Source organism: Engraulis encrasicolus, chromosome 16 (genome assembly GCF_034702125.1).
Source record: "Engraulis encrasicolus isolate BLACKSEA-1 chromosome 16, IST_EnEncr_1.0, whole genome shotgun sequence".
Classification (NCBI taxonomy): Eukaryota; Metazoa; Chordata; class Actinopteri; order Clupeiformes; family Engraulidae; genus Engraulis; species Engraulis encrasicolus.
This window is the reverse complement of record NC_085872.1, coordinates 24,158,042-24,183,932: the sequence shown is the minus strand read 5'-3', so window position 1 is coordinate 24,183,932 and position 25,891 is coordinate 24,158,042. Positions and strand designations below refer to the sequence as shown.

At 42.2% G+C, this 25,891-nt stretch overlaps 1 protein-coding gene across 1 annotated transcript; it reads right to left on the bottom strand.

Moving 5' to 3' along the window:
* Positions 1–1,331: 1,331 nt before the first annotated feature.
* cdh10a (cadherin 10, type 2a (T2-cadherin)) lies at positions 1,332–24,104 on the bottom strand. Its single transcript, XM_063220314.1, has 11 exons — positions 23,862–24,104; positions 17,052–17,346; positions 14,598–14,717; positions 10,109–10,276; positions 9,781–9,968; positions 8,709–8,962; positions 5,874–6,010; positions 5,340–5,461; positions 5,103–5,211; positions 4,198–4,449; positions 1,332–1,950 (listed from the first exon to the last, which is right to left on the bottom strand). The coding sequence occupies exons 1-11, from the start codon at positions 24,102–24,104 to the stop codon at positions 1,469–1,471; spliced, it is 2,370 nt and encodes a 789-aa protein (XP_063076384.1). The 3' UTR covers positions 1,332–1,468.
* Between the last annotated feature and the right edge of the window lie 1,787 nt (positions 24,105–25,891).

The window sequence follows — 25,891 nt, the reverse complement described above, 5'->3', positions numbered from 1 at the left end:
CTGGCTTTTCTTGACCATGAAACTGAATCTGCACGCGTATCATCTTTGGATATCATCTGGGAGGATGTTAAATAGTAGATCAACGACTTGCCAAATGTTCTCCCTTGAATATTGGTAGCTGTTTAATGTATTACATAACCAAAAACCCCAAGTGATGAAGAGGCAGGGGGTAACAAGCAGCATGAGGTAGGTTTCTTGGGCTGCTGGTGTGGGATTGAGGGCACCATGCTATCAAGCTTTCAATTGATAATGAAAGCTCTAAGACTCAAGGCCAGTTTAGTGTTATTGGACCTTCATCTGTGCCTGACTACATATATAGCACCACTGAACTGAAGTTTTTAAAACAGGATGTTATTTTTTGCCATTCCCTTAGCATTATGTAACTATCCATTTGCGTCAGCTTGAGATCAACTAACAAGCGAGAGACTAATGCCATCTATTTTTGTTTTTTATTAAAAAAATAAAATTAATATACATAAAAATGTGTGTAGAAAACTCAAATATCCACCATACGTACATACATCAAAACGGACATCAATGATGTGCAACACCGGTCCCTTCTAAACATGTGTTTGCCGTCCATCTGACTCCTCAGTGTGACACCTTTTTTGAAAAAATGCAAATGCCTTCAGCGGAACTAAACGGAATTTTTTTTTTATATAATAATCTTTGAGGAATTCCAAGAACAATTCTCTCAACAAGCCACGTCACTACAGTATCAAAACCCAATCAGCCGTACTGCCCTACAAAGGCAAAGTGCAGTAACTACACCAGCATTGATAGTGAGAAAAATGCCTTCAAAGTATTGGTATTAGGTTGGATACTGCAGTTGCTGCAAATTTGACGTCTAAAATGGGACTCATTTGGACCATTAGGCTTTGTCACAAGATAAAGGAGGTGTTATGGAGACCATTTTCAGTCTAAACTCAATTTGGACAGAAATATGTAGTTACTGCATTTTACCTTTGTAGGGCAGCGTATACTCCCACACTGCACACAGACTTCAGAGCATGTTTTTCTCACTGCTGTACTGTACAATATAAGATGATTACCACGGCTGCTCTTAGAACTAAGCTGCTGCTGCCACATACACTTAACACCTCAATACCAGAGTTGTCCTCTGGTACATGTGATACAAATCGCAATTGGATGTCTTGAAGGCAAACATAAAGATGAAGGAAAAAAACCCAACGTACTAGAGAATGAAATCATGTGTGTGTTTGTGTCATGTGACTTGCATGTGTGTGTGTGTGTGTGTGCGTGTGTGTGTGTGTGCGTGTGTGTGTGTGTGTGTGTGTGCGCGCGTGCGCGCGCGTGTGTGTGTGTATGCGCGCATGAGGCCGCGTGTGCGCGCATGTGTGTGTGTTTGTGTGTGCATGTCTGCACGTTTGTTCAGAGTCACTGTAAAAGTCAAGCATGAGACTAAACTGCTCACACAAAGCAACGGCCACGATGCCATGACGTGCAACTAGGCTTTGTCCTTTGCTATGTACATGTCAGCAAGCTTTTTAAACTGAGGTCCCCAGCTGCTCAGGTAGTCAAAGTCATGGTCTCCTTCTGTGAGGCTGGACCCAAGGGAGCTCAGGGATTCGGCGGTAGATCCATTGCCTTCGTAGGCGTATGTGGCCAGGGAGTCATACGGCGGGGCGGCGGGGTCGTTGTCGTTCTCCTGAAGCCTGCAGTTGATGAAGTCTCTGGCGTCTGTACACTCCGGCGTAGGCGACGGCCGGTGGTAGGGGAAAAGTATCTCCGGGATGATGTCTCGCCGCTGCTTGTTGCTCTCCATGACCTCCGGGTGGCGCAGTGCGCCCATGTCGAAGGCCTGAGTGTCCTCCTCGCCGCCGCCCTCGTCGTTGTAGCTCACCACGTTGTCGCGCACGTCCTCCTTGGAGATGATCAGAGGCTCCTTTCTTCTCTGCCTCTTCAGTGCAGAAAACAGCGCTACAATCACTGTGGGGGTAATAGAGAAAAAAAAGCATAATCAGCACTTAATACTGAGGTGGCACGCCATGTTTTTTTCTTCTTTTTTTCCCCTTCGTTTTCATGTTTCAAGGTGAAGTGAGAGTGAGTGTCTGAGTGCACTTAAATAGTCTATTTAGTACAGCCTCCATCAGCCTGGATGGAGTGCGCCTCATGCAGTCCGCTCATTCACTCTGTTTATGAATAGCTACTCATAAAATTAATACCTTAGTCCTGGGTCTTGTAAAGTGGTCAAGTGCATCTCGCTGAAACCTAGTTTATATGAAAGCATGTCTGAGTGCTTCTGCTGTTTAGCAACGTCTGTGCTTATGGCCATGCTCCAGCGCATACAATGTGACGAACTGTATTTTGTAGAGAGAAAAACCCACAAACTTGAACCTTTCTGAGGTTAACTAGTTTGGGTGCAGATGACGCCAACAGAGTTTCATCATTTTATGGATATTAGCAGTCAGTGCTGTAAAGTCTTTAAAGATAACGATTCATTTACGGCTGTTGAACACTTTAGCTGATTAACTTGTGCTTTTCTAGATATTGATCCCGGAGATGGTAACTAAAAGGGTAACAAAAATGAAGTATTAAACAATTATTTATATATTAAATACAGCACAATCATTAATGTTTAGTATTAGAAGTATAAAAGCACTTGCATTACATTATCTTAAAAAGTATCAGCTTCAGCAATCATGCAATTAGTCCTCTGGAAACATGTCCTAATGTCAATGTGTCCCCTAAAGTAAAGCTGTCAGATCCCCATTTTAGTCTATACATTATGTAGATACATTGAAAGAGGTAGGCCCTATGTGATGTGTGCAAAGAGGTGTGTGGTGAGGAGGTGCGTAGAGTAGAGCAGGGAGGAGTGTGGGAGGGAGGTGGCAGTGACAGCCTCTATCCACCTTATTCCTGGGGCCGCTACTGTGGCAAAAGTGGTGAAACGTCCGATTCAGCTGATGAAACACGTAAACAAATAGTCTGAGTGGCTACTACTTACCTAAGGATTGAATTTCTAAGCGTTTGTACGAACCACTGGTTATTCAAATATCTTGGTTTTTGTTTTGGTTTAGTTTGGTAACCAGGGAATCACTAATGCCTCTTTTCCACTGCTGGTTTTCTGAAAGGCCTACAGCTCAACAAAGCACGACTCTGCCGTTTCTTTTTGCTTTTCAAATAGGCACAACACAGCTCAATTGAAAAGCAGAAAGTGGAGGCCGAGTCGCACTGTGTCGAGCTGTAGGCCTACCAGAAAATGGGCAGTGGAAAAGAGGCATAAGAGGAAGATGCACCCCTTCTTCACGCAGGGTATAATGGGAGCGAGGAATAAGGTGAATAGATCCTAAATGTAGGCTGCACAAGGTGCAAAGAGGAGTGCAGAGGAGTGTCATGAGTTGCTGAGTGGTGCCCAAAGCAACTCACTGAGTATTGTAGTAGACCCTCTTTGTTTTATCCCTCACAGTGTGTACAGAGAGGAGGGTAGAGCGGGTGTGTGTAGCTAGCCCGACAGGCCATACCATTCATTATGAAGACAGGCCATACCATTCATTATGAAGTCATTCATGAGGTCTGGTAAAACCAGGCTAGGAGTGTCGTGAAGAGGTTTCGGCTTTGTCGTGGAGCAGCATGAGGCAGTACTAGCATTTAATTACTTTATTTTTTTGTGATCAACTTTGTTATTGAATAACATTCAAAACCGATGCAATCAATATGGGGTCCTCACCCCACCCACTCAATCCCACCCAACTCTAACCCCCCAAAAACCCACATAAAACACAACATGTAATACACATATAAAACAAATATAGGGCATTTAGTTACTTTATTAAAGTAGTAGCCTGAGCAATCACTCTTTGTCTTCATCCCAGAAAAAAAAATGTCTAAAAAAGTGCAATCTGTATGGCGACCAGTGGTGGTGCTACCCATTTGACGGCCCTAGGCAAAATATAGACATGGGGCCATCTTGAATTATTTTTGCTGGCATTTACCATGGGTGGGGCTGACTGTTGGGGGGCCCTACAGTGGACAGTTTTGGTGCGGCCTACAGGCAATTGCCAAGTCTGCCTATCAGTAAAACCGCCTGTGGCGGTGCCTCAGTTCAGTTCAGTTCAGTTTGGTTAAATTGGTAGGGACAGATACATATCATGTAGGCTATACAAGCCCAAACAGAGTAGCATCATAGCATCTATACACGTATAGCTTTGGCTAATTTCCAATGGCAATACTCACTGAGTAGCAGGATGATGCAGAGCAGGATGGCGACGAGCGCGCTGGTGCTGAGGCCGGCGGAGAGCAGCAGCGCCTCCACGCTGCAGGAGCGCAGGTTGCCGCCGCTGTCGCAGCCGCACACGCGGATCGTCAGCGTGCTCGTGCTGGTCTGGATGGGGAAGCCGTTGTCGGAGATGACCACGGGCAGGTAGTAGGCGCTCACCTCGTGCCGGTTGAAGCTGCTGCGCCGCGTCAGGATACGGGCTGTGTTGTCTGTGGTGGCACATCAGGAAACAAAGGCGGGGGGAAAATTGGGCGGTTAGGGAAAATTGGGAGTTTTGGGGGCTTTGATGCCTTTATTTGAGGCATGGCAGTGGAGATGGTGACAAGAAAGCAGTGGGGAAAGAGAGACTGGTTGAGGATTGTGAGTGACACTGTATTGGTATAGAAACCGGGTCCCCTGGCGTGATACTTCAGTGCCTTAGCCATTTGAGCCACTGCCAAGACCAAAACAGTTCATTCAATCAATTCAAGCGCTCCTCTGTCTGAACTAAAATGTGTTGACAGATGAAGAGTTCAGATGCAAAACCCCCTAAGTGCCTTTTCAGAAAATAATCTTAATTCATTTTTATTTAATACAAATCTATCAAAATTGCATGGTTTTTTAAATTTTATATATGTAGCCTAATATAACTATTTATATGTATTATCAAGTACATGAATGTAAACCAAACCAACAACGGGGTTCTCTAAAAATATAGTGCAGGTATTCAGAAATGGAGTTAGAGGGTTTTGCATCTGAACTCTTCAGATATTACTGTAAGAGTTGTTGTTGGAAGTCTGAATGATGAAAGATGAAAGAAGGGCTCCATAGATAACGATATTTGAATGCAAAACAAAGGTTAAACAAAGAGGGGTTTATTTACCTTCGTTGTCAAGTATTGTAAAATTTGGGTTGTTGGTGTTTAAACTGAACACGAATTTATGTCCAACAAGTGGTTCATCTGTATCTGTGGCACTGATGGTCTGTATGATCTAGAAAGGTAAACAAAAGTGTAAATTAATCATGAATCATATACAGTATATATTCAATTTAAATATCACAAACACATACTGTAGCATCTGGCCTACTGTATAGTGGAAATAAATGAATTTAGGCATACCTGCCCAGCTTTTACATTTTCACAGACAAAGGTTTCATAATACATGGCAAATTCTGGGGCGTTGTCATTCACATCCAGGACTTTAATGAGAACAGGGACGCGGCTCAGCTGCTGTGGGTTATCTGGAAGTTCAACACATGGAGACGTTTTAGTTTTCAGTTCAAAGGTGAAACTGAAATAAAATGGATTAAATGGGAGCTCAACGGTGTGCGGTTTCTTTTTTCATTACCAAAGGTGAAACTGAGACGGCTTATTTCATTCAAAATTCCTATTGTATTATTTGTCTAAAACAATTCATAAAATTGTTCAAGATCCTATAAACTGTGGTTGATCCTGTTTACATGATTTTGTTTTCACTTATCTGGACAAGGTGTTGGCACTTGAGAGGTGCAGTTACAGGCACAGTTAGGCACAGTTACAGTTTCCCTCTGTCCTTAGAGAGCGATAGAGAGAGAGAGAGAGAGAGAGAGAGAGAGAGAGAGAGAGAGAGAGAGAGAGAGAGAGAGAGAGAGATAAAAAAGGGAAGAAACTCACTTATTTCGGTTGCCAGAACTGAGATGTTGTGCCATTTTGATAGTTCCCGGTCGAGGGGCTGTAAGGTTGTGATCGAGCCATCAATGGGGTCTATGTAGAATAGTTTTTCTCGGTTGGTATGGTGGTCAATGGAATACCTATGTTCATAAAAAAAGCAAAGCAAAACATATGCATGTCAATTCCTATAACAAACATGACAGTTACCGTACACCGGCAAGATGTTTCAAGTTGTTATTTTCTACAGCAATGAAAATGGTGCATCTGTTTCAGTGTATGAGATATTGTATAGTTGGAGAAGTTCAGTCTGCTGCTGACAGGGGGTGCTCTAGTTACATAGTAGGAGTCAAGCGACTATTACTAGCCTGAATGTTTACAACTGATATTTTTTGTTTTGCATTTCATAATACTAAATTTGCAAGATGATCCATATCAACAATAAAGTAGACTCATTTATGAGTTTGAAATTAGACAGAAGCCTTGAGCTTCTTTTAAGTAGTGTATTTGCTGCAAGAAAATGACTAAATATGAAGATTTGTTTCAAACTAATTAGATTCTAATTACTGCAGCTTAACTACACAAAATGAGATTTATTTTCTTACATTTATTCTATTTCCCCTGCTTATAGTCTCAGTTCCAGCCGAGAGAGTGTATGGAGTTACACCTAGTGCAATTCTTGCATGAAGTTAATGGAGTCCTAATAACACGTGATCTCTAAGGCTGTGTTTTAGGGTTTTGTAGAGTGCCGAGCAGGGGTGAAAGTAGTTTTCATGTCTTACCGGTGCTACGGATGCTACCGGTGCTACCGTGTACTACATATCTTTAACTCTGCTTGACTATTTGGGGTAACTTTGAGCTATTCTCTTCATTGGACACAAAGGTCTCATAGGTCTCAAACGGCAAAGTGTGGTTGTATATTTTCCACTTACGTAAATAGCACACCTTACTTTTTTCAAATGTGGGTTTTTGGCATGAAACCTACTCTCTTACTGATACTGCGCACTGGCTGTATATTTTATACCGGTGCTGTGTCTACTTTCACCACTGGTGCCGAGTAATACGTGATAAAACATTGGAAATAGGCCTAATTTAACTGCAATGCAAACTCATATCGCAAAGGTCTACTCTAGATCGATCACACTGAGCAGTCATTTCTGTTTGTCATACTGCATTTGCTGCATGCTGTTGCCATGTTCTTCTTCCAAAAAAAAGGTATTGTTTCTCCTTTTTGCACATACTTGAATCAAGAAAGGACCCAGTAAGAAAGGTACATTTGTCACGTTTCATTTCTCAGAGTAAATTATGATCGTTTCCTGCATTTCGGTGTAATGGTGATGACATGGAGTATTGTGTATTCTGCTTTTCGCAGTCATTATAGTAAACGTGGTAACTGGCTATAATGTCAAAGTAGCTAAGCAACTGTGAAAACCACTTTGGTGTGTGTGTGTGTGTGTGTGTGTGTGTGTGTGTGTGTGTGTGTGTGTGTGTGTGTGTGTGTGTGTGTGTGTGTGTGTGTGTGTGTGTGTGTGTGTGTGTGTGTGTGTGTGTGTGTGTGTGTGTGTGTGTGTGTGTGTGTGTGTGTGTGTGTGTGTGTGTGTGCGCTACTGTGTAAGTGTGAGTGTGAGTGTTGGGGGGAGATTGTGTTCTCCTGAAACTATCATAAGAAAAATGTCAAACTGAAATCCTGAGTTCACTCCTTTTGTTGGCTATCGTTAGAAGATGGTGAAGTGTTCCACAGTAGTTCCAATAGGACTGCAGATCTAAAGCACAGCCATATTCAAGGCCCTGCATTCAAGTCAGTGTAACTCCTTCTTTCTACAGCTGCCCCTGTGGCCCTTGGCTCTGTCATTTCATGTACGACATGGCCTATTCATGTGCTTTCTTTATGAGACTCATACAGAAAGAGCCTTGGGCATCCTTTAGTTTTAGAACATACTGGCATTATACTGAAAAGAACATTGCATTTCATTGTCTGTTTCTACATAAAGCTGCACTACTGTGGAGGCAATTTGTATTTTTAAGGGATGTTTTTCTTGTTCTATGAAAAACAGCATGGTTTTCCTTCCCCCAAGGACATTTTTGGTATCATCATTCCACAGAAACCTTTGTCAAATATAATTTTTGTTCTGAGAAACTACAATGTGTCCTTTCAAAACAGTAAGTAGTTTTTCTCTGCAGTTGTCCTGCTATAAGCAGAAATATTTCTCATTCGAACTTCAGAAACATAGGTGGCTTTGTAAAACTTGCCTAGTGGAAATCAAGGCCCTTCCAAAAAGTGAGCATAGTGACTTCAGCAGTTTTATTAACCCCGTTAAGTTGAATAAATACAACCATTTTGGAAGCATTAAGTTAAGGTTGAGTTAAGGTTGGAAAACAAGAACTTCTAGAACCAACTACTTAGTGTTGCTTTAAGGCCTTTCATTAGTGTACTCTCTGAAATTTGGATTAAGCATGTATGCATACATCTTTGTTCTCCACGCGGTGGACTGATCATCAAAGTTCTTCATGGGGTCCGCAGGGACCACTGCACTCAAGCAGCTGAGAGATTACGTGGCATATTGGGCAAGATCGCTGGCCGTGGTGCTGAAATACTGCCACGGCTGACAAGTGTCTATGCAGCAAACATTGTCGAGCTTGGGAGTATGGGGCGTGGGGCGTGGGGCGTCATTGGTTTAAACTGTTCTTTCCAAATCTTTTTCAAATATACTGTACATATATGGATACCAACAACTTGTTTGGACAAGGTCATATGTTTTTCATACTGTATACGTTTTGTCAAAACCGTCATACGGTAGACCTCCCCCACCTGGCTGGATGATGAGGGGTGTCCGGGCCTACCTGACTGGATGATGAGGGGTGTCTGGGTCCCAGGCTGTGACCTTGCCGATGGTGTTGCCTCTGGCCATGTCCTCCCGAACCTCCAGCACGTACGGCGACATGCTAAACACCGGCGGCTCGTCCACGTCCTGCGCCGTGATCTTCACGGTGGCCGTGTCCTTGAAGGGGCCGAGGGAGAGGTAGCGGTAGTCCAGCTTAGTGTTGTTCACCTCCACCTTTATGGTGTACACCCTCTGGGACTCATAGTCCAGTTTCTGAAGGAGTAGGACAGAGCAGGTTAGTGTTGTTCACCTCCACCTTTATGGTGTACACCCTCTGGTACTGATTTGTGGTAACATCTGAGCCTGTTCTGTCCTACTCCTTCAGAAAACTGCAGTTTCTGAAGGAGTAGGACAGAACAGGTTCAGCTGTTACCACAAAAAACAAACTCAATAGTTGCCAGGGTGTGTCTAAATACATATACAGTATAATGGTATATGGATATACTGTATATGCATGATGTATAAAATAAAATACCATATGAATCAAGATACCAAGAACCACAGTATCTGCATAATGCAGTTTGTCTGTTGTAACACTGCACATGGGTTGTACGGTATATATAGATACTGTATATGCATTGTAAATCACCCATTACTGGTGCACAACATAATTGTCTATTTTGTAAGATGAAATATGATGCATTAAAGGGACACTGTGCAGGAAATGATCAAAAAAGGTACTGCAACTATACTGCTCATTGAAACTGGGCTGCCTATTGCCAAATTTAACCTTTACATGAAAGTTTAGTAAGTAATAAACAAGTATTTTCTAGTATGGTCCAAGTAAAGTCATTTTTGCAGCTAAAAATGGCTATTTTTGGAAATTCAAAATGGCGGACCATGGAGAAGATCCCCCTTTTCATGTATGAAAAGTGCAATTTTTCCAGTCATAATGAATACTTAGAATTTGATGCTGGTGGTAAGTATTCATGAAAAAGGTAACATTAGTGAATGGGCAGCATGAATTCTGGAAATAAACAACTAAAAATCTCACACAGTGTCCCTAATAGGAATTGGCGAGGTTAGTTTACCTTTTTTAATGTGATGATCCCCTCCTGTGTGGTTTTGTCACTGACGATATTGAAAAAGTCCTTTGCATCTCCATCTGTGATGCTGTACTCCATCTCAGCATTTTGTCCCTGGTCACCATCTTTGGCTTTTATCCGTCCAATGACGGAGCCTATGTCAGCAGATTCTAGTGTGCTAAGATGGTAGGAACCTTGAAGAAAAAGATCACAAGAAAAGAACAGAGAGAGACAGAGAGAGAAAAGCTGTGGTGTGATGATGTGCTAAAATATGCATCAGTTATGTTTTAATGTCAATATTATATGAGCGATTCCTTCTCGTTAAAAAACCTACTGGATGAAAATCGGGGTGGGCTATCGTTGACATCAGTGAGGGTGATGTTTACATCGGTGGTCCCAGACAGACCACCCATCTGCCCTCCCATATCCTTGGCCTGGATGACCACGTGATACTGCTCCCGCACCTCCCGGTCCATGTTTGACAAAGCTATTTTGATCCAACCTAAAATAAGAATAATAATGAAACACACACACACACAAAAAAAACATGTCATTAATACTCCTGACCAACAAAGGCCATGTCTCGCATCATGTGACAGACACAATAATGATAAAGAAAGTAATCATCAATAATAATTACCATGTCAGTACAGAGCAGCAAATAGCTATTTTTGATAATCATACAAATATAGTACAGAGAATACAGGATTCATCACAGAAAGACGTGCTGTATAGTTCAACACGTTTGTCTTGTGATGAAAATGTGAAAATTACGACAATAAATTAACACAGTATACATAAGTGTGGCAACTGTCCTATAATCAGAACACTGGCTATTCACACCATTCCATCATCAAGAGTTAATGCACTTTGAGGTGTTATCGCCTTGAATATGCATTAACTTCTGCTACCAAACTGCTGTGTCTTCCATTATCCCCTTTCACATGTGACAATATAAAAAGCTGCACCCTTAATTTGGGTTTTGCAGGATATTAATAACATTATAATTCATATTATTTAATATAATTCATATTATTGGCTCTTGGTGAAATGAAGGCCACCAATTGAACAGATGGGCTGCTGTGATATATGTGCTGGTGACTTTTACAGTTTAGTTCCTCATCCTGACATTGAGGTTATGCTTGTCTCTGTTGCTCTGTGATGACTTCTATCTTTGTTGCAGATTCCACACTATCAAGCCTGGAAGATGGTGGATCGTTGTGGTCTGTAAATCCATTCTGTGGTGATAACTTTGTTCCATCTCCTGTCGTTGGCAAATGGGTGAATCATCAATCACTAAAACGCAGCTTGCTGAATCAGGGCTTGAGGAATTAAAGACACCGTTTCCTGGCATCCGTCTTCTCTGTTTCAATCCCAGTTTTAATTGGGTATTTTGCCCACCACAGGGATGGGTGATTATACAACTAACGGTGGCCATCACGCTGACTGTGGAACAGTGTCTGCAACACTTGCTGTTGATTTCCCCTCTGTTATCTGCAGTTCGCTGGCCCAGTCATCATTTACCATTGCCCACCATCATGAGGCCTGCAGATTATTTATAGCTCACCATGCTGGCTCACTCATCAAGATTTGTCTGTGTCTAGGTGTGCAAACAGGCCCATGACTGGAGATGGCAGGAGATAGTCCTACAAGTCACTATCGCACAGCATCAGCTAGCTAAAACCAAATGGATAAGTACAAACAAAGTACTACAAGACATCACACAACAAATAGGCCAGAGACATCCATCCACATGCTAACATCCCCTACGGCCCCCTCAGGTCTCTGCCACTGCACAGGCAAAGCAGGAGCTTGGATTGGGCAAGCAAACTGCTTTTCAATGACTTCAATGTCCAAACTGCCCTAGCAAAAACAACAACAACAACAACATCTAGGCTAAAAGAAAAAAAAAACTGAAAGCTAAAGGCATGCTTTCGCATGTGTATTTTTGTCTTAAAATATGTGCCCACATGGTGTAAAGCATGTGAAAAAGTGAAATAGCGAAACCCTTCACATGAAAATAATAATAATAATAACTAGACTGCACTCAGAGAGTGCAGACCTCCGCCAAGGAAGCTGTTTGATAGAACATTTGACTATGTTACACCCTATTTTATTCTGTCACCCTATTTTATTCAGTCATTCTGCCTTTTTGTGGAGTTGTCATGTCATGTCAAAATTAGCCCTGTCACGCATCTTAATTTGCGGTCACTAGGGGCGTTTTTCTAGGCTAGCAATGGTAAAGAATATTTTCATAAGTTGTGATAGGCCACCGCTCATCTGTTTAGAAGGTGCAGGATTCAGTAAAACATTCTATATAAAAAGAAGACAATCCCCACACTTCAGGTCTTTTTTTGTGCAAAGAAGCTTTACTTGACTTGCACGCTTTCGGTCCTTAGACCTTCATCAGGCCAGAGAATATTTTCAAAAATCCTGGTTTGTGATCCGGATCACCACCAAAATTGAATAACTTCAATAACTTCAACTCCACAAAGTTTCATCCAAATCCGTCCATGACTTTTTGAGTCCTGCTGACAAACAGACAGACAAACAAACTGACAGACAGACAGAAAAACCAACGCGACCGAAAACATAACCTCCTTGGTGGAGGTAATAATGACTTGGTTTTATATAGCGCCTTTCAAGTAACGCCTTTCAAGGTCGCTTTACAAAAGAAGATGGGGCTAGGGAATAGAGGGAAGAAGAGAGGATGAGGTCAATTGGCCAACCATTCACAGGGTGTGTATGTTGACTAACTCCAGTACTACAACCAATAAGCACATCACTGAAATTGCTTTCCTCCAAAAATGACATCACACTGACTGCAAGGACAGTAAGACCACAATCCTGATGCTAAGCTCCCTTTTCTAAGTTGTAGGATGGCTGGGCTCTGATGTGGTGGGGCAAGTCATAGAAGAGCCGAACACCATAAGCCCTGAAGAAAACAAGACTTATCCATAGAGCCTATGGACATGGGTAAACAAATACATGTTTGTGCCACATATGGGCTAGCCTGGGCGAATAGCCGACTGTTGACTCCGTCAATCAGTCTGCCAAAAGCCATGAGGAATCCGTGGACGATGGGAGATGGTCTGATCTTTCTCTATCATTTAAATTAATTGAAGTTCCAAACTCAAATTAAAACCCATATTGTGCTTTATTAACATGCCTGTTACGTTATAGCGTCTCAAAAGCATACAAATAACAAATCGAAAGTGTGATTATAGTTACCTTAACCAATCAGTAACGGAGCTCGCGGGTGAGTTCTACGTCACCTCTCTCAACTGTTTGCTGATTGGCGAAACACTGAGAGAACCGAGCTCGAGGTTTTTGCCAGACGATGTGCGGAGCCAAAATCTTTGGGTGGAGTACAGAGGATGGCGTCGCCAGGCTACATATGGGCTGGTGCCCATATAAACAACATAGTAACTGGTGATAAAGCCATATAACTGTCTCATTTGTTTTTTGTTTATTTTTTTAATTCATGTTTAGTGAAATTGATTGTAAATTGATTGAGTTGATTAATTGTATTTTTTTTCCCAGTTTATGGCAATGGTCACCTACGGATGAAGGATGAATCACTTCACCCCTAATGCTATTATTATACCTAAACAAACATCGGTAGGCCTACTGGAAAATAAAAGTTGACCAATGAATATATTTCTGCAGTCCTTTTTACAACAAGATATTTCAGACCAAATATGTATCCAAAATATACAACCCATCATATTTGCAGTGACCATTGGAACCAGGTAATGTTGGCTGCTAGGCCTATTAACAAATGGACAGATGAGCGCATTAGGTCTACTGTCTCTGCAATTAATAAATGGTCTGTGACATCGTCAACACTCCATCCCATAAGCAGCAATGTTAGGTACAGCATGACGTACAGTAGACCTGTACAGGAAACAAAAGCTAAAGAATGTTGAAAACCCAACCACGCGTTCTCTGGCAGTTGAGAAATAGCGTTCCTGCGGCAGAGAAATTCTCCCCCAAGAGGACAATTTGTGAAATGCGGCTTTCACCAAGCTTTTCCATACAACAGATGTGGTGTAACCCAATAAGTGGGTAGTGGACATGAAAAAGCATAATAGGACCCCTTTAAGGGTCCTCTCAAAACTGAGCTGTTCCGACCGCGTAGCCTCTTAGTGCAGATGGGGTCGCCGGCGGGCCTATTCATTATTTGCTGAAAATACTCAACTACATCATAACAATATTGCTATGACAGTGACGAGAGCCTTAAGTAACAGATTAAGACAAAGACATTACAATTTTAGTGACAGTAAGGTTATAACATAGGTGCTGTGCAGGTTAAGTATTCAGTCATCAAGTGACTGCTTAGCCTTACAGAAAGTCAAACTAAATTCCATTGGCGGTGGTCATCAGCACACAGCAAAAGTCAAACTGCATTTAACACCACAAACATGAGCCGGGACCAAGCATGACAACTGTCCTTGCGAGAGTAGTGTGTGAACACAGTGGCAGTCTTAGAACACCCCATTTTGCCTTAATTACGTGAATGCATATGAAATGTAATATTTTGACAAAGAACGATTGTGATATTACATAATCAGAGGAAATTCAAAAGTGATAGGCAAGAGGTTTGCAGTTCATCTAGCTTCACTGTGCATATAGCATACAAAGTCCCCACAGTCCTAGAGAGTGGAAAATCATTCTCAGAAGCTCTGGGCTCTCAGGATGAGAAACGTGACTGTCAGATCTGTGTTCCTGCTCATGCCTCCTTGTCAACACGGCGAGGGCCTCAGGGACATATGTCAGCTGTGGGCCCGTCTCGTTCCATATGCTCTGCAGTGCGCACCCACCTGTGTCAGGCTCCACTGAGAAGTATGGCTGACCTTGCAGGATGCTGTACACAAGCTTGGCGCTGTTACCGTACGAGGCGTCGTCGGCATCTGTGGCAGTGACTTGCAAGACAGGAGTTCCTGAAGATTGAAAGGCAAACGGTGGAACCAAATGGTTAGCTGATAACGGAGCTCATTGTGCTCCTCTTAGCCCATTTCACACTGTAAACACACCGCGCTATGCTGCGTACAAGCTGCTCCAAAGGCGAGATGAGACAGTTGAAATATCTACTGTGTGTTATTGAGTTATATTCATTATGTTGCCAATGGGTTTTTTTTTTTCAACATAAGGGGAATAATAACTGAAAAATATTTACAGATTCTTATCTTTAGGCCCATGTTTTTTTTCTGTTGCAGAAAATATGTGTGCTTTATAAAAAAAAAGTTCTGCGAATCATGCTGCTATTCAAGGACAAAGTCTTAAAAAGAAAATAAACAGCCACAGTGCTGAAGAACATAATTAGTTTTTTTTCCCTCCAAGGTGAGCTCACACTGAGACGGTTGGCAGAGTGTTTTGAGTCGAGTTAGAGCGGTAGGAGTTATCTTTATTACATTGCCAGGAAACAGCACGACACTTTTAAAATATGCATGGGGTATCTATCTCCTGTATTTTTAGTTGTACTACCCATGACAGGCTTGGATGTCAGCTCTTAGCCTCTCCCCCTTGATTTTGTTTGATTGTCATGATTGATGAGCTTGGAATAGAAATGAGATGTAAAACAGGTAGGGAATGTGATGGGGAGTAAAAAATACAGTGCCTCGGTGCATAAGTGAAGTGTGCAACTGTTATAGAAAGGGCGTGTGTGTGTGTGTGTGTGTGTGTGTGTGTGTGTGTGTGTGTGTGTGTGTGTGTGACTGAGTGAGTGTGTGTGTGTGTGTGTGTGTGCGTGTGTGTGCGCGCATGCGTGCGTGTGTGCGTGCGTATCTGTGTATGTGTGTGTGTGTGTCTGTGTGAGTTTGTGTGTGAGTGTGTGTGTGTTTATGGGGCTCGTGCAAATGGCAAATAAATATGCATACATAAATGCACACCTATTATGCAGGGTGGGCAGAGCGAGCGAGCGGCAGAGGAGGTAACAGCTGCCTCCCAGCGTTCAGATTACTGTGATTTTTGCTCGTGCTCATTTTTCATCCAGAGAGGCACTCAGACAAACTGCTGAATGCAGTACGCCCAGCCTGCATCTCATCAATTTGGTACAGCCAAACCAAAAATACCTCCTGTTGAACACAGTCGGAAAACTGACTAGTGTTTCCTGTGTACGGGTAAACAAGTTTTATATTCTGTGCCCTGTGTCCTATTTATAAATATTCGGCTCCAGGATCATGTTTGCCAGTGTCTCTATGCAACAAGGATCCTGTCAAAACAACTTGTGTGTTACTGTTTCGTGTGGGTATAAGAATATCATGTGACATTTTATTTTACATTGTACATGTAATATTATGTAGTGATGGTGCACATGCCTAAGAAATTGTCATCAAAGTCTTGCCAAAACAATAAACAGCCTCAAACAGAAATCAAAGTAATCCCAGGAATGTACAACACCAGGCAAAGCACATATTTCTGCGAACATCAGTAGTGAGTCTCTTTGAGGATCTCAGAGAACCTTATTCAAAATTAAACATGTTTGAATATGTTTGAGTATATGCCAGACCTGAAAAATGAAAGTTGTAGTTCTTTGACTTTTTATGTACCTAGGCTATATGTACAGTAAGTTGATGTTGACTATACATATGTACGTTGGTTAGTACAGTCTGTAAAAACCTGTCTAGATGTCTGTGAAGATTCTCATTCATCTTAGTCAATAGAGGTTAGATGTAGGTCACTGGACTTCTTTCGTAGCTTGAATCTGTCTTGGTGCATTCGTTGACCACATCAGTCTGATCAATGGGTCAGTCATATATAATTTGTGTGTGTGTGTGTGTGTGTGTGTGTGTGTGTGTGTGTGTGTGTGTGTGTGTGTGTGTGTGTGTGTGTGTGTGTGTGTGTGTGTGTGTGTGTGTGTGTGTGTGTGTGTGTGTGTGTGTGCGTGCGTGCGTGTGTGCGTGTGTTTGTGTGTTTGTGTGTGTGTGTGTGTGCATATGTGTGCGTGCGTGTGTTTGTGTGTGTGGGTCGATGGATAAAAGCAGTGGGAAATAACAATCTGTATCCATGCCAAGACATGAGCTAAGGCAATACAAAAGCAGCCACACAAAGATCTGAGAAAGCCTCAGATCCTACATTACGTGTTTCTTTTTAACACTCTCCTCACGCTTCAAAAGGCCTGTCAAAAAAGAGAACCTCAAAGCCAAAGCCATGAAACTGCCTTTGACCTTGCAGGGCCTCTGGTGACAGCCAAAATTTCCCTGTTCACTGCCCCTGAAATACGTAAAATAGCGGGGGGAAAAGCAGAGAGAGAAAGAGAGCAATGGCCGACTTACCAATGGCCGTCATCTCAGGGACACTTGCCGTGTAGGTGGCCTTGGCAAACTGCGGCGCGTTGTCGTTGATATCGTGGATTTTGATAATGAATTCAGTCTCGGGCTCCAGAGGCCGATTTGTCCTTGTGTCGACAGCCTGAACTTGTAGCGTGTAATTGGCTTTTTCTTCCCTGTCCAACTTCTTGACGGCGTGCAGATCACCAGTGTGTTCATCAATCTGAAATACAGTCCCTGCTCCTTCTCCAGTGAGAATGTAACGCACCGTGCCGTCGAGCCTGTCCATGTTCGACTGGAGCTGTAGTGCAGAGGAAACACAGACGTTTTAGCCAATGACGCTGCTGCAATTGACGCTAAATAGCAAGCTCAAAAAAGGTAAGCCTAATGATGCTACTGTAAATGACACTGTTTGAGCTAGACCTTCATTCCTCACTCAACCCTCAACTGTGTGTATATTGTACAGGTAGTTGGGTATCTATTACATTATTCCATGCTCAGGGCCATATTAACCCATAGGCTGGGGCCACCAGCAGCCAGGGGAAATGGAGGGGGGGGGGGGACGACACTTTTTCTGAATTGCAGATGGGGTATTGAAAGATTCATCCCTTGGTAGCCTCTTACTGCAGATGGGGTCGCCGGCGGGCCTATTCACTATTTGCTGAAAATACTCAACTACATCATAACAACATTGCTATGACAGTGCGGAGAGCCTTAAGTAACAGATTAAGACATAGCCATTACAATTTTGGTGACAGTAAGGTTATAACATAGGTGCTGCGCTAAGGGGTTAATAATCCTCTCTATAGTTGGCAGACTTAATATGTAGGCCAGCTCGGAATTAAGACACTTTTCCACGTTGGGCCTATCGTAGTAGCCCCAGGCCAATTTTAATCCAGCCCTGTCCATGCTAACTGATTTTTGTATTTGTTGATATGTGGCTTTACTGTGTGTGTAGTTTTAATGAATAGTAAGCATATAACTAGGATATTGTGCTATACAAATACATTTTGACTGATTGATCGATTTTTATGACCAGTATTTAGGACTACTTGTATGTCTTTTTCATTTATTATTTGACTTGTAGGCTTTTTTCTACCTGTACAATAGCTTATTTTTCTATTTGTCCCTATTTTATGTTATAGCTAGGATGAAGTCTGCAGGTGCCTAATAAAAAAAAGATTGGGTAAAATTTCACAATCTCAGTCACCAAAACAAATTCTTCAGCCTGTACCTTAATGCCTGCTGGGAGACATTACTTATTAGACAGTGAAGGCAGCAGGTAGCTAGCTTCCAATTTCAGCCACGGCTAAATTCACGATTTTATCATCATGTTTCGCAAGAGAACAAACTCTTATCTTTCGTGACTTGCTCGGCTTGATGGCAGATGGGAGTTTTTACCAGACCAAACCTGCACACGCTGGCATGGAATCAGTCAGAAGGAAGATAGCTCAAACTTAGCAATCAATGACACACACACACACACACACACACACACACACACACACACACACACACACACACACACACACACACACACACACACACACACACACACACACACACACACACACACACACACACACACACACACACACACAGAGTGGTGTAGTCTACGTAGAACCCAGGTATACGGAGTATACCCACTTCTAAATTTTAGGGGCTTCAGTATACCCACTTAAAATTGATTGATCCATTGTGTAGAATAGCATAAATATATACAGTATACCCACTTCAAAAAAGTAGACTACACCGCTGCGCACACACACACACACACACACACACACACACACACACACACACACACACACACACACACACACACACACACACACACACACACACACACACACACACACACACACACACACACACACACACACACACACATACACACACACACATTTTTTGAGAAAGGCTGTTTTCAGATCCAGCAAAGGGATCAGTGTTTAGGCTACAATAACACCAAATGAGGTGGTGATCAAAAATGGATGGATTAGTTTTGAGGCTTGCAGATATTAAGCAGATATTAGCAGATAACTCACAGATGGCTCGCGGACCTATGGTGTTCACTTCTAGTCAAATATGTTGGATGTTGCCTCTTTCAGTGTGTCCACTGCCAATATCACTGCACAATCTGATTTTGAGCCAAACGAGGCGCTGGGGATAGAGCTTGTCTTGCCAAAGCATTCACGAAATCGCAACATGTGCAGTTTGGGAGCGGATGAATGCTAGAAAATAAATACGCCGTTGTTCATTATCAACGTCATCAGTTAGCAATTCAGTTTGTGCCTTTTTATGCCTTTATTATGGTAGTGACAGTGAAGTGAAGGAAATGGATGGGAGAGAGAGATTGGGAGAGGGGGAGGGTTGGAACCCGGGTCCCTGGTGTTTTATGGTGCCTTAGCTATTTGGGCCACGGAAAAGGCCATCTGAGGATTTAAAAAAAATTCTATATTTATTTTTTATGAATCTATATTCATACATCTTTTTATGTTTGGTCCCCATCTCTTGAAATTTAATTAATAGAAAATAATGAGGTTAAACATACGTATAAATTATACTATACAATGAATGACTGAAAACTGGATGTGGGTTGACTACGCCGAAGAAAGCTAAGGTTGATGCACAAGAGGACACATTGTCACACGTCCTGCAGCAGACAAGCTGGTGACACAACACTGATTTGAACTTGAACAAAGTAAACACAAACTTGTACAAAATACAACAAATAAAAAGTCAGTCTGCTCACTTCTGACCATTTTATGTTAAGTAAAAGGGATGCTCAGTACATCTAAAAGCTTAGAGGACAGACCGAGTGTACATGCACCAAGAATGAATGGAATGGGAAATGTATTTAAACTACAGACTGTCCTTTTGAAGAGCAACTCTGTGAATAGAAATGAACTCAGACGAAAGGAAAGCACTCTAGCAAAAAGCATTTCATTCCACGGGGACTACGTGGATTCTCTTGCAATGGCCCATAAAGTACTAATGACACTTTTAGACCACATGTGATCAGTCTGGGCACCCAATGTCTCTCGGTTGCTTCCAAAATTGTAACTGTTATAACAGCCAGCCGCCAAGCAAGCCCCCACCCATCCACACCCACACCCACACATAAACAAGCTAGCTTTTATACGGCAGGATATAGGAACAAATCAGAGCATTTCAAGAACACATTACAGAGCGCAGGAACTCATTTGAAGAGACATTTAAAGCCTGATGCTGATGCAACTTCAGAAATACGCTGTGTGACTGCAGCATTGAATCAATCAATCAACAACTGGTCAAAATCTACTGCACGTCTCTACAGTTCTTTTCCAAAATGGTCACAAAACTGACATGCCACCACTTAAAAAAAAAGCTCACCACAGAGCGTCTGACCTCAACCACCACCAGACATGGTGACATCACTTCGTCTTGAGTTACAGCATGATGGATTAAGTCGATATTTTTATTCTGCTCCCTCATTGAGAAAAAAAAACCAAACAAGCAGCATCCCGTTAATGTTACTGTTGCTACTGTAGCTGCACAAGTACACGTTTCGCTATAAATGAACAAACTGCCAAATAAAACATAGTATTATCAATACTGATGACAACAGTTTGCAATGGATACCACCAGCTGTGATCCACACACTACAGTTAAGGTGGTGAGAGTGTGCCCTTATGCGTCCCCTTTTCTCTGTGTTACTTGCAGTAATGTAATTCATATGAACTGTTGTTCCAAAGCAATGTCAATGTAGCTTACCTACATTATAGACTTAATATCATGTAATGTGGAGATGTTAATGGTCTAGGAGTAGTTTTCTTTCATGAACATGAGTGGTTAGGCTATTTTCAAGAATAGCCTACATTCAGCCTGTTCACGAATCCACTGGTTTCTCAGATGCCAGTTTACTTTGATTTCAAGTTTCATTTCTGTTGAGTGTGTTTTAAATTTCTTGTCTAGTCTTTCCACTTCTGGGTGTACTAAGGTTGATGAAGTCCTTTAACACAGTGTTGTTGTTGTTTATTTGCCTTATGTGCATCAGAGCATCCATAATGTTAGCTGAAATTTGCCTCAGAATGGTGTGTGTTGTCGTGTTGACTGTAGAAATTGCCCAGAGGTTCTGTGCACTGCACCCATAACCTGACTCTCATCAGATGAGTGGGTTTTGCCTTGCTCAGGGCCGGACTGGTAATCTGGCATACAGGACATTTTCCCGTTGGGCCGACAGTCCTGGGTCAATGCTTTTGTGTATCGTTTCTTTTTTCTGAGAGGCCAGCCCTCGATTTAGATGGGGGGGGGCATTGGTATATCTTAATGGACAGTGGACTGGGATCATCATAATTTTGTAGAAAAGCAGGTGGCTGATCTCGGTTGGCCGGTCTATGCCCGGGCCGTTTGGTGGTCTCAGTCCAACCCTGGCCTTGCTCCACGAACGTTCATCTGGAGCTACACCATACATGTAGGTCTGTGAAGGCATGGTCTTATTAAAAGCTTCTTTTTCATTGGGCAAACACTTGTCTGAAATTTTAACTGAGATCCTGCTTTAAACTAATCACAGATTCGAAAATTCAGTTGAAATGACATAATCAATGCCGATAATGAGTGAGTCAATGCAAGTGGCCATTGTTGTCTGAAACAACTGTTGTGTTTCACTTATTCTTCCCTTCTCCACTACGTTTTAAACTTTTATACATCGCATCTCGAATCCTCTTGTAAGCTCACAAAGCTGAGCAGAAATAAACAAGGGTCTGGGGTGAGTCAGGCTTGTGCACCTACTGGCTAAGCCCTAATATTTGTGCTTCATTGCTGTCAGAAAAAAACTAAAACAATGTTGGTCCAACATTTCATATAAACTCAGAAAAAATATACATTCACATAAAGAAACCATTGTGGATGCCATTTACTGCCAGCTGTTAAAAAAAGTAATAAAGTCAAAAAGGCCTAAGTCTTGCTGAGGTCATGTGATCAAAAATCAATAAGGCTGGAAAATGTAAAGGTCAGATCACTCGACGGTCCGACGGAGTGCGGAAAGATGTTTGTCAATAAGGGCCATGTGTTCCCCAAAGCCAGTGTGGATGGTGCAACATCATGTGACAGCCAACCTCCTAAGGTGGCTGGCTCCTGTCATGTATGTTAGAATCAGATCATCTCTGACACACTAGTGTCTTTTGACAACCTCATTTCACCGCTTGACCTATAACTATACCAAGTCATAAGAGAGACACATAAAATAAAATAGCATTTCTGGAGACCTCATATGTTGTATTAGTTTGAACTCAAACTCTTCCAATAAAGTAGCCTTCTGCACACAATACTGTAGACAGGGTATCAGTACACAGCACACATCCAGAAGAAACTGGATTCAGGGTATGTTTTCCTCCTCTCAATTATGAGGCTATTGGCATCTTGAAAGAAAGCAAACCTGACTTCATGTGCCAGAAGATTGTTGTTGTTTACATGACCTAAAACCATCGTTGCATACTATCATACTATCATAGCACGGTATAATACTACTGCTTTTATCAGACTTGGCAAGAAAAAAAACATTACAGTTATAGCTCAATGTTTGAAATTTGCTTCATAAAACAAGAGCAAAATGGAGCAACCAAATACGCAATGTGAAGTTTGAGAATAATAGGATAGGCCTATCATCACATTAAGATTAGCTTTGGCAACACCACACCGGTCTGAAAAACATTATCTGCTGGGTCTTCCTACCTGGTCCTGGAAACACTAAATGCGTGTAGAAAAAAAGTATCGAACCTAGTCTTTGCCTCCTTGCCTCCCTTTCACTATCACCTCTTTTTCTCCTTGCCTTCATGCTTATCATTCTTTGAAAAATATTTAATCCTCAGTGACTGTGTAATTCATATTTCCACTGCTTTGCACCCCTTTGATGATACCATAGGGTGTGGGGGAAATGCAGACCAGAATGAAAATGGGATGTCAAGCCTCATCCAGCTCAACTGAGCCACACGTCTTAGCCCTATGACTCAGGAAGGAAGTTGATTTAGGGAGGCACACTATGGAACACTAAAGAAGAGGCATCTTACACTTCCATGAGGGATGCATCGACACACTACCATGGAATACACTATGTCACTCGTTCTATTCTTGACATGTGTGCTTATATTATATTATATTATATTATATTATATCATATTATATTATATTATATTATATTATATTATATTATATTATATTATATTATATTATATTATATTATATTATATTATATTATATTATATTATATTATATTATATTATAGCCAGAAAGTCGTCTGACAGGACCAGGGCACCTTGCACACTGTTCATGTGTTTTACCACCTTACCCCTGCTGCTGAATCAAAGTAATAACTCTGAATTTAAAATGGGTGTGAAGGGCAACCATTATTTAATTTTCACAGCATAAATCGTCACCTCACACATCTGATTGGAGAGGAGTGCAATGTGCAGTGTTGATAGATGTAAAAATATGGGGTCTAAAATGTCTTCCAATAATGGCTACTGTATATGCTCAACACGCCTAAAAAAGGAAACAGTACAGTTACATGTCATCGTTACTATTTATGGTTCAACATCCCATAATATTACCATGGTCAGGCCCTACCGTGGCTGATATGGTAGGGCACACGTTTACCACTCAGCCGACCCGGGTTCAATTCCCGGTCCGGGTCCTTTGCCGGCCCTTTCCCATCTCTCTCTCCCAGCTCACTTCCTGTCTCTCCTCCACTATCCTGTCTCACAAAAAACAATAAAGGCTGAAAAGCCTCCCAAAAAAAATAAATATATATATATATATATTGCCATGGTCTTGCCTCACCTTGCCAACATACTGGTACTCGTTTGCCGTGTACTCCTCCATCAGGTAGAACTGGTTCCACATCCAGCCTCTCTTGGACCTGTGCAGCACAGTCCCGTCTCTGGGTCCGGCCTCCGCCGCCGCGGTGTCCATCGCGGCAGCGCCGGCAACAGCGACGGCCCTGCTGGGCAAGGGCTGCACGGGGCGGCTCAGGTGGGAGGCGAGCAGCAACGGGAGCAGTGGGAGGAAGCGATTCATCATCATTACATTGATCAATCCGCAAGACATCCGCAAGACCCCCGCAGGATAATCTAATAAGGGAGCTCGCAGGGTGGTGAGGCAAGAGAGAGAAGAGCGGTTGGCAGCGCCAGGGAATCTGACATTCTGGTCCTCGCTTTGATCTCCACCTCAAAACCCTGTAAAGGAAATCAGAGAGGAAAAACATGAGGTCCTGATGAATGGCAACAGCTGCTCGTCAGGATCTATCAGCCATACAAATAGCTACTAGTTGCCGTCTTCTGGCCAGATTTTCACCATGATTAACCTCAGAATGCGGTTACACTGGGGAGAGTGTTTCTCTGGTGGTGGCTAAAATTGTGTTGAAACACTTTTGGTAGTTATTCATAGCCCTTCCTCTTGACATGGGGGACTGAAATATGACAGTGGCCCAAGGTACAGTATATTCCCAGTCTATTTGATCTGTGTTGTACAGTTTTTGACTCCCATCCTGTCTAACATCTCTGGCAGTTTTTGCTACCTATCCTCGTCTCTGTACTACTGAAGCTACTGAAACTTCAGAAACTTGAAGATGAAAGAAGAACATGATCAGAGACCCTCTTTTTGAGTTGCTACCCTTGCACGTTGGTTTCCAGTATGGTACTTCCTCTAAATTATTAAGGTAAATATTTTGCTGACTTATATTGCTGAGCTGATAATGTTACACATAAGAGTGATTCACATTCAGAGTGCTTTTACTTGACATCCTCTATGCATTCAATTATAGTCTGATCATCAATTTCTCCCACCCATCTGTGTGCCTATGCAGGCTTAGCTCATATTGCTCAAAGTCCACAGGGTTAATAAGCTGAGGCTAATAGCTGGGTTTTAAGGTACATTGATGATATTGAAGGGAAGATTTTGTTGTTTTGCTATGTGGTTTCTACTATACATAACATTAGCTGGAAAAACATATTTTATACCTACAAGAGGAACCAAGCAGTAGGGTATAGTCATACTCATACCTCTCTGCTCATACTCATGTAGTCATGGCAAGACCTGCTAGCTATAGCTAGCTAGTTCCCAGAATAATTGCACAAACCCACCAGTTACATAATTGAAACGATCATTTCCACTGTCTCTGATGTGTGCTGCCGTGTAGAGGAAAGGTACATGGAACATTAAAAGCAAGAGCTATCCAACCGTCAATAGTCAGGTGGAAAAAAAAACCTTCATTATACCCCGTACAGCCAAGAGCAGCCCCGATGTGCAAATACAATGTTTGAATCATTAATCAAATCATCTGTTCATCCCTGTGTGTGAAAGGGGGAAGGTAAATTGTGAATGCAATGGAGTGTGAAGCACTGCTATCTTCAGGTCAACGTGCTCTCCACATATGTCAGAGAAAGCCCCACAGGTTGTTTGGCTGAATACTCTAACTCTCTGAGACAGATTTTTTTTTGTCACTGCAGTCTTTCACTGAGCACTACATTATAGGCTGTAAAAAGCAGACACTGAATGTTATTTATTTGCACCTTGCTTTTTTTTGGTTAACAGTAATTTAAATTTCAATTTTGGTTTCATTTATATGGTGCCAAAACCATCTGAAATTGTCCCAAGGAGATTTACAGAGCTCTCAGCCCCAAACACCCTGGAGCCAGTACTAAGGCAATGAGGCCTAGGCAGAAACCTTGAGGAGAACACTGACTCATACGTGTTTGTGTGTGTGTGTGTGTGTGTGTGTGTGTGTGTGTGTGTGTGTGTGTGTGTGTGTGTGTGTGTGTGTGTGTGTGTGTGTGTGTGTGTGTGTGTGTGTGTGTGTGTGTGTGTGTGTG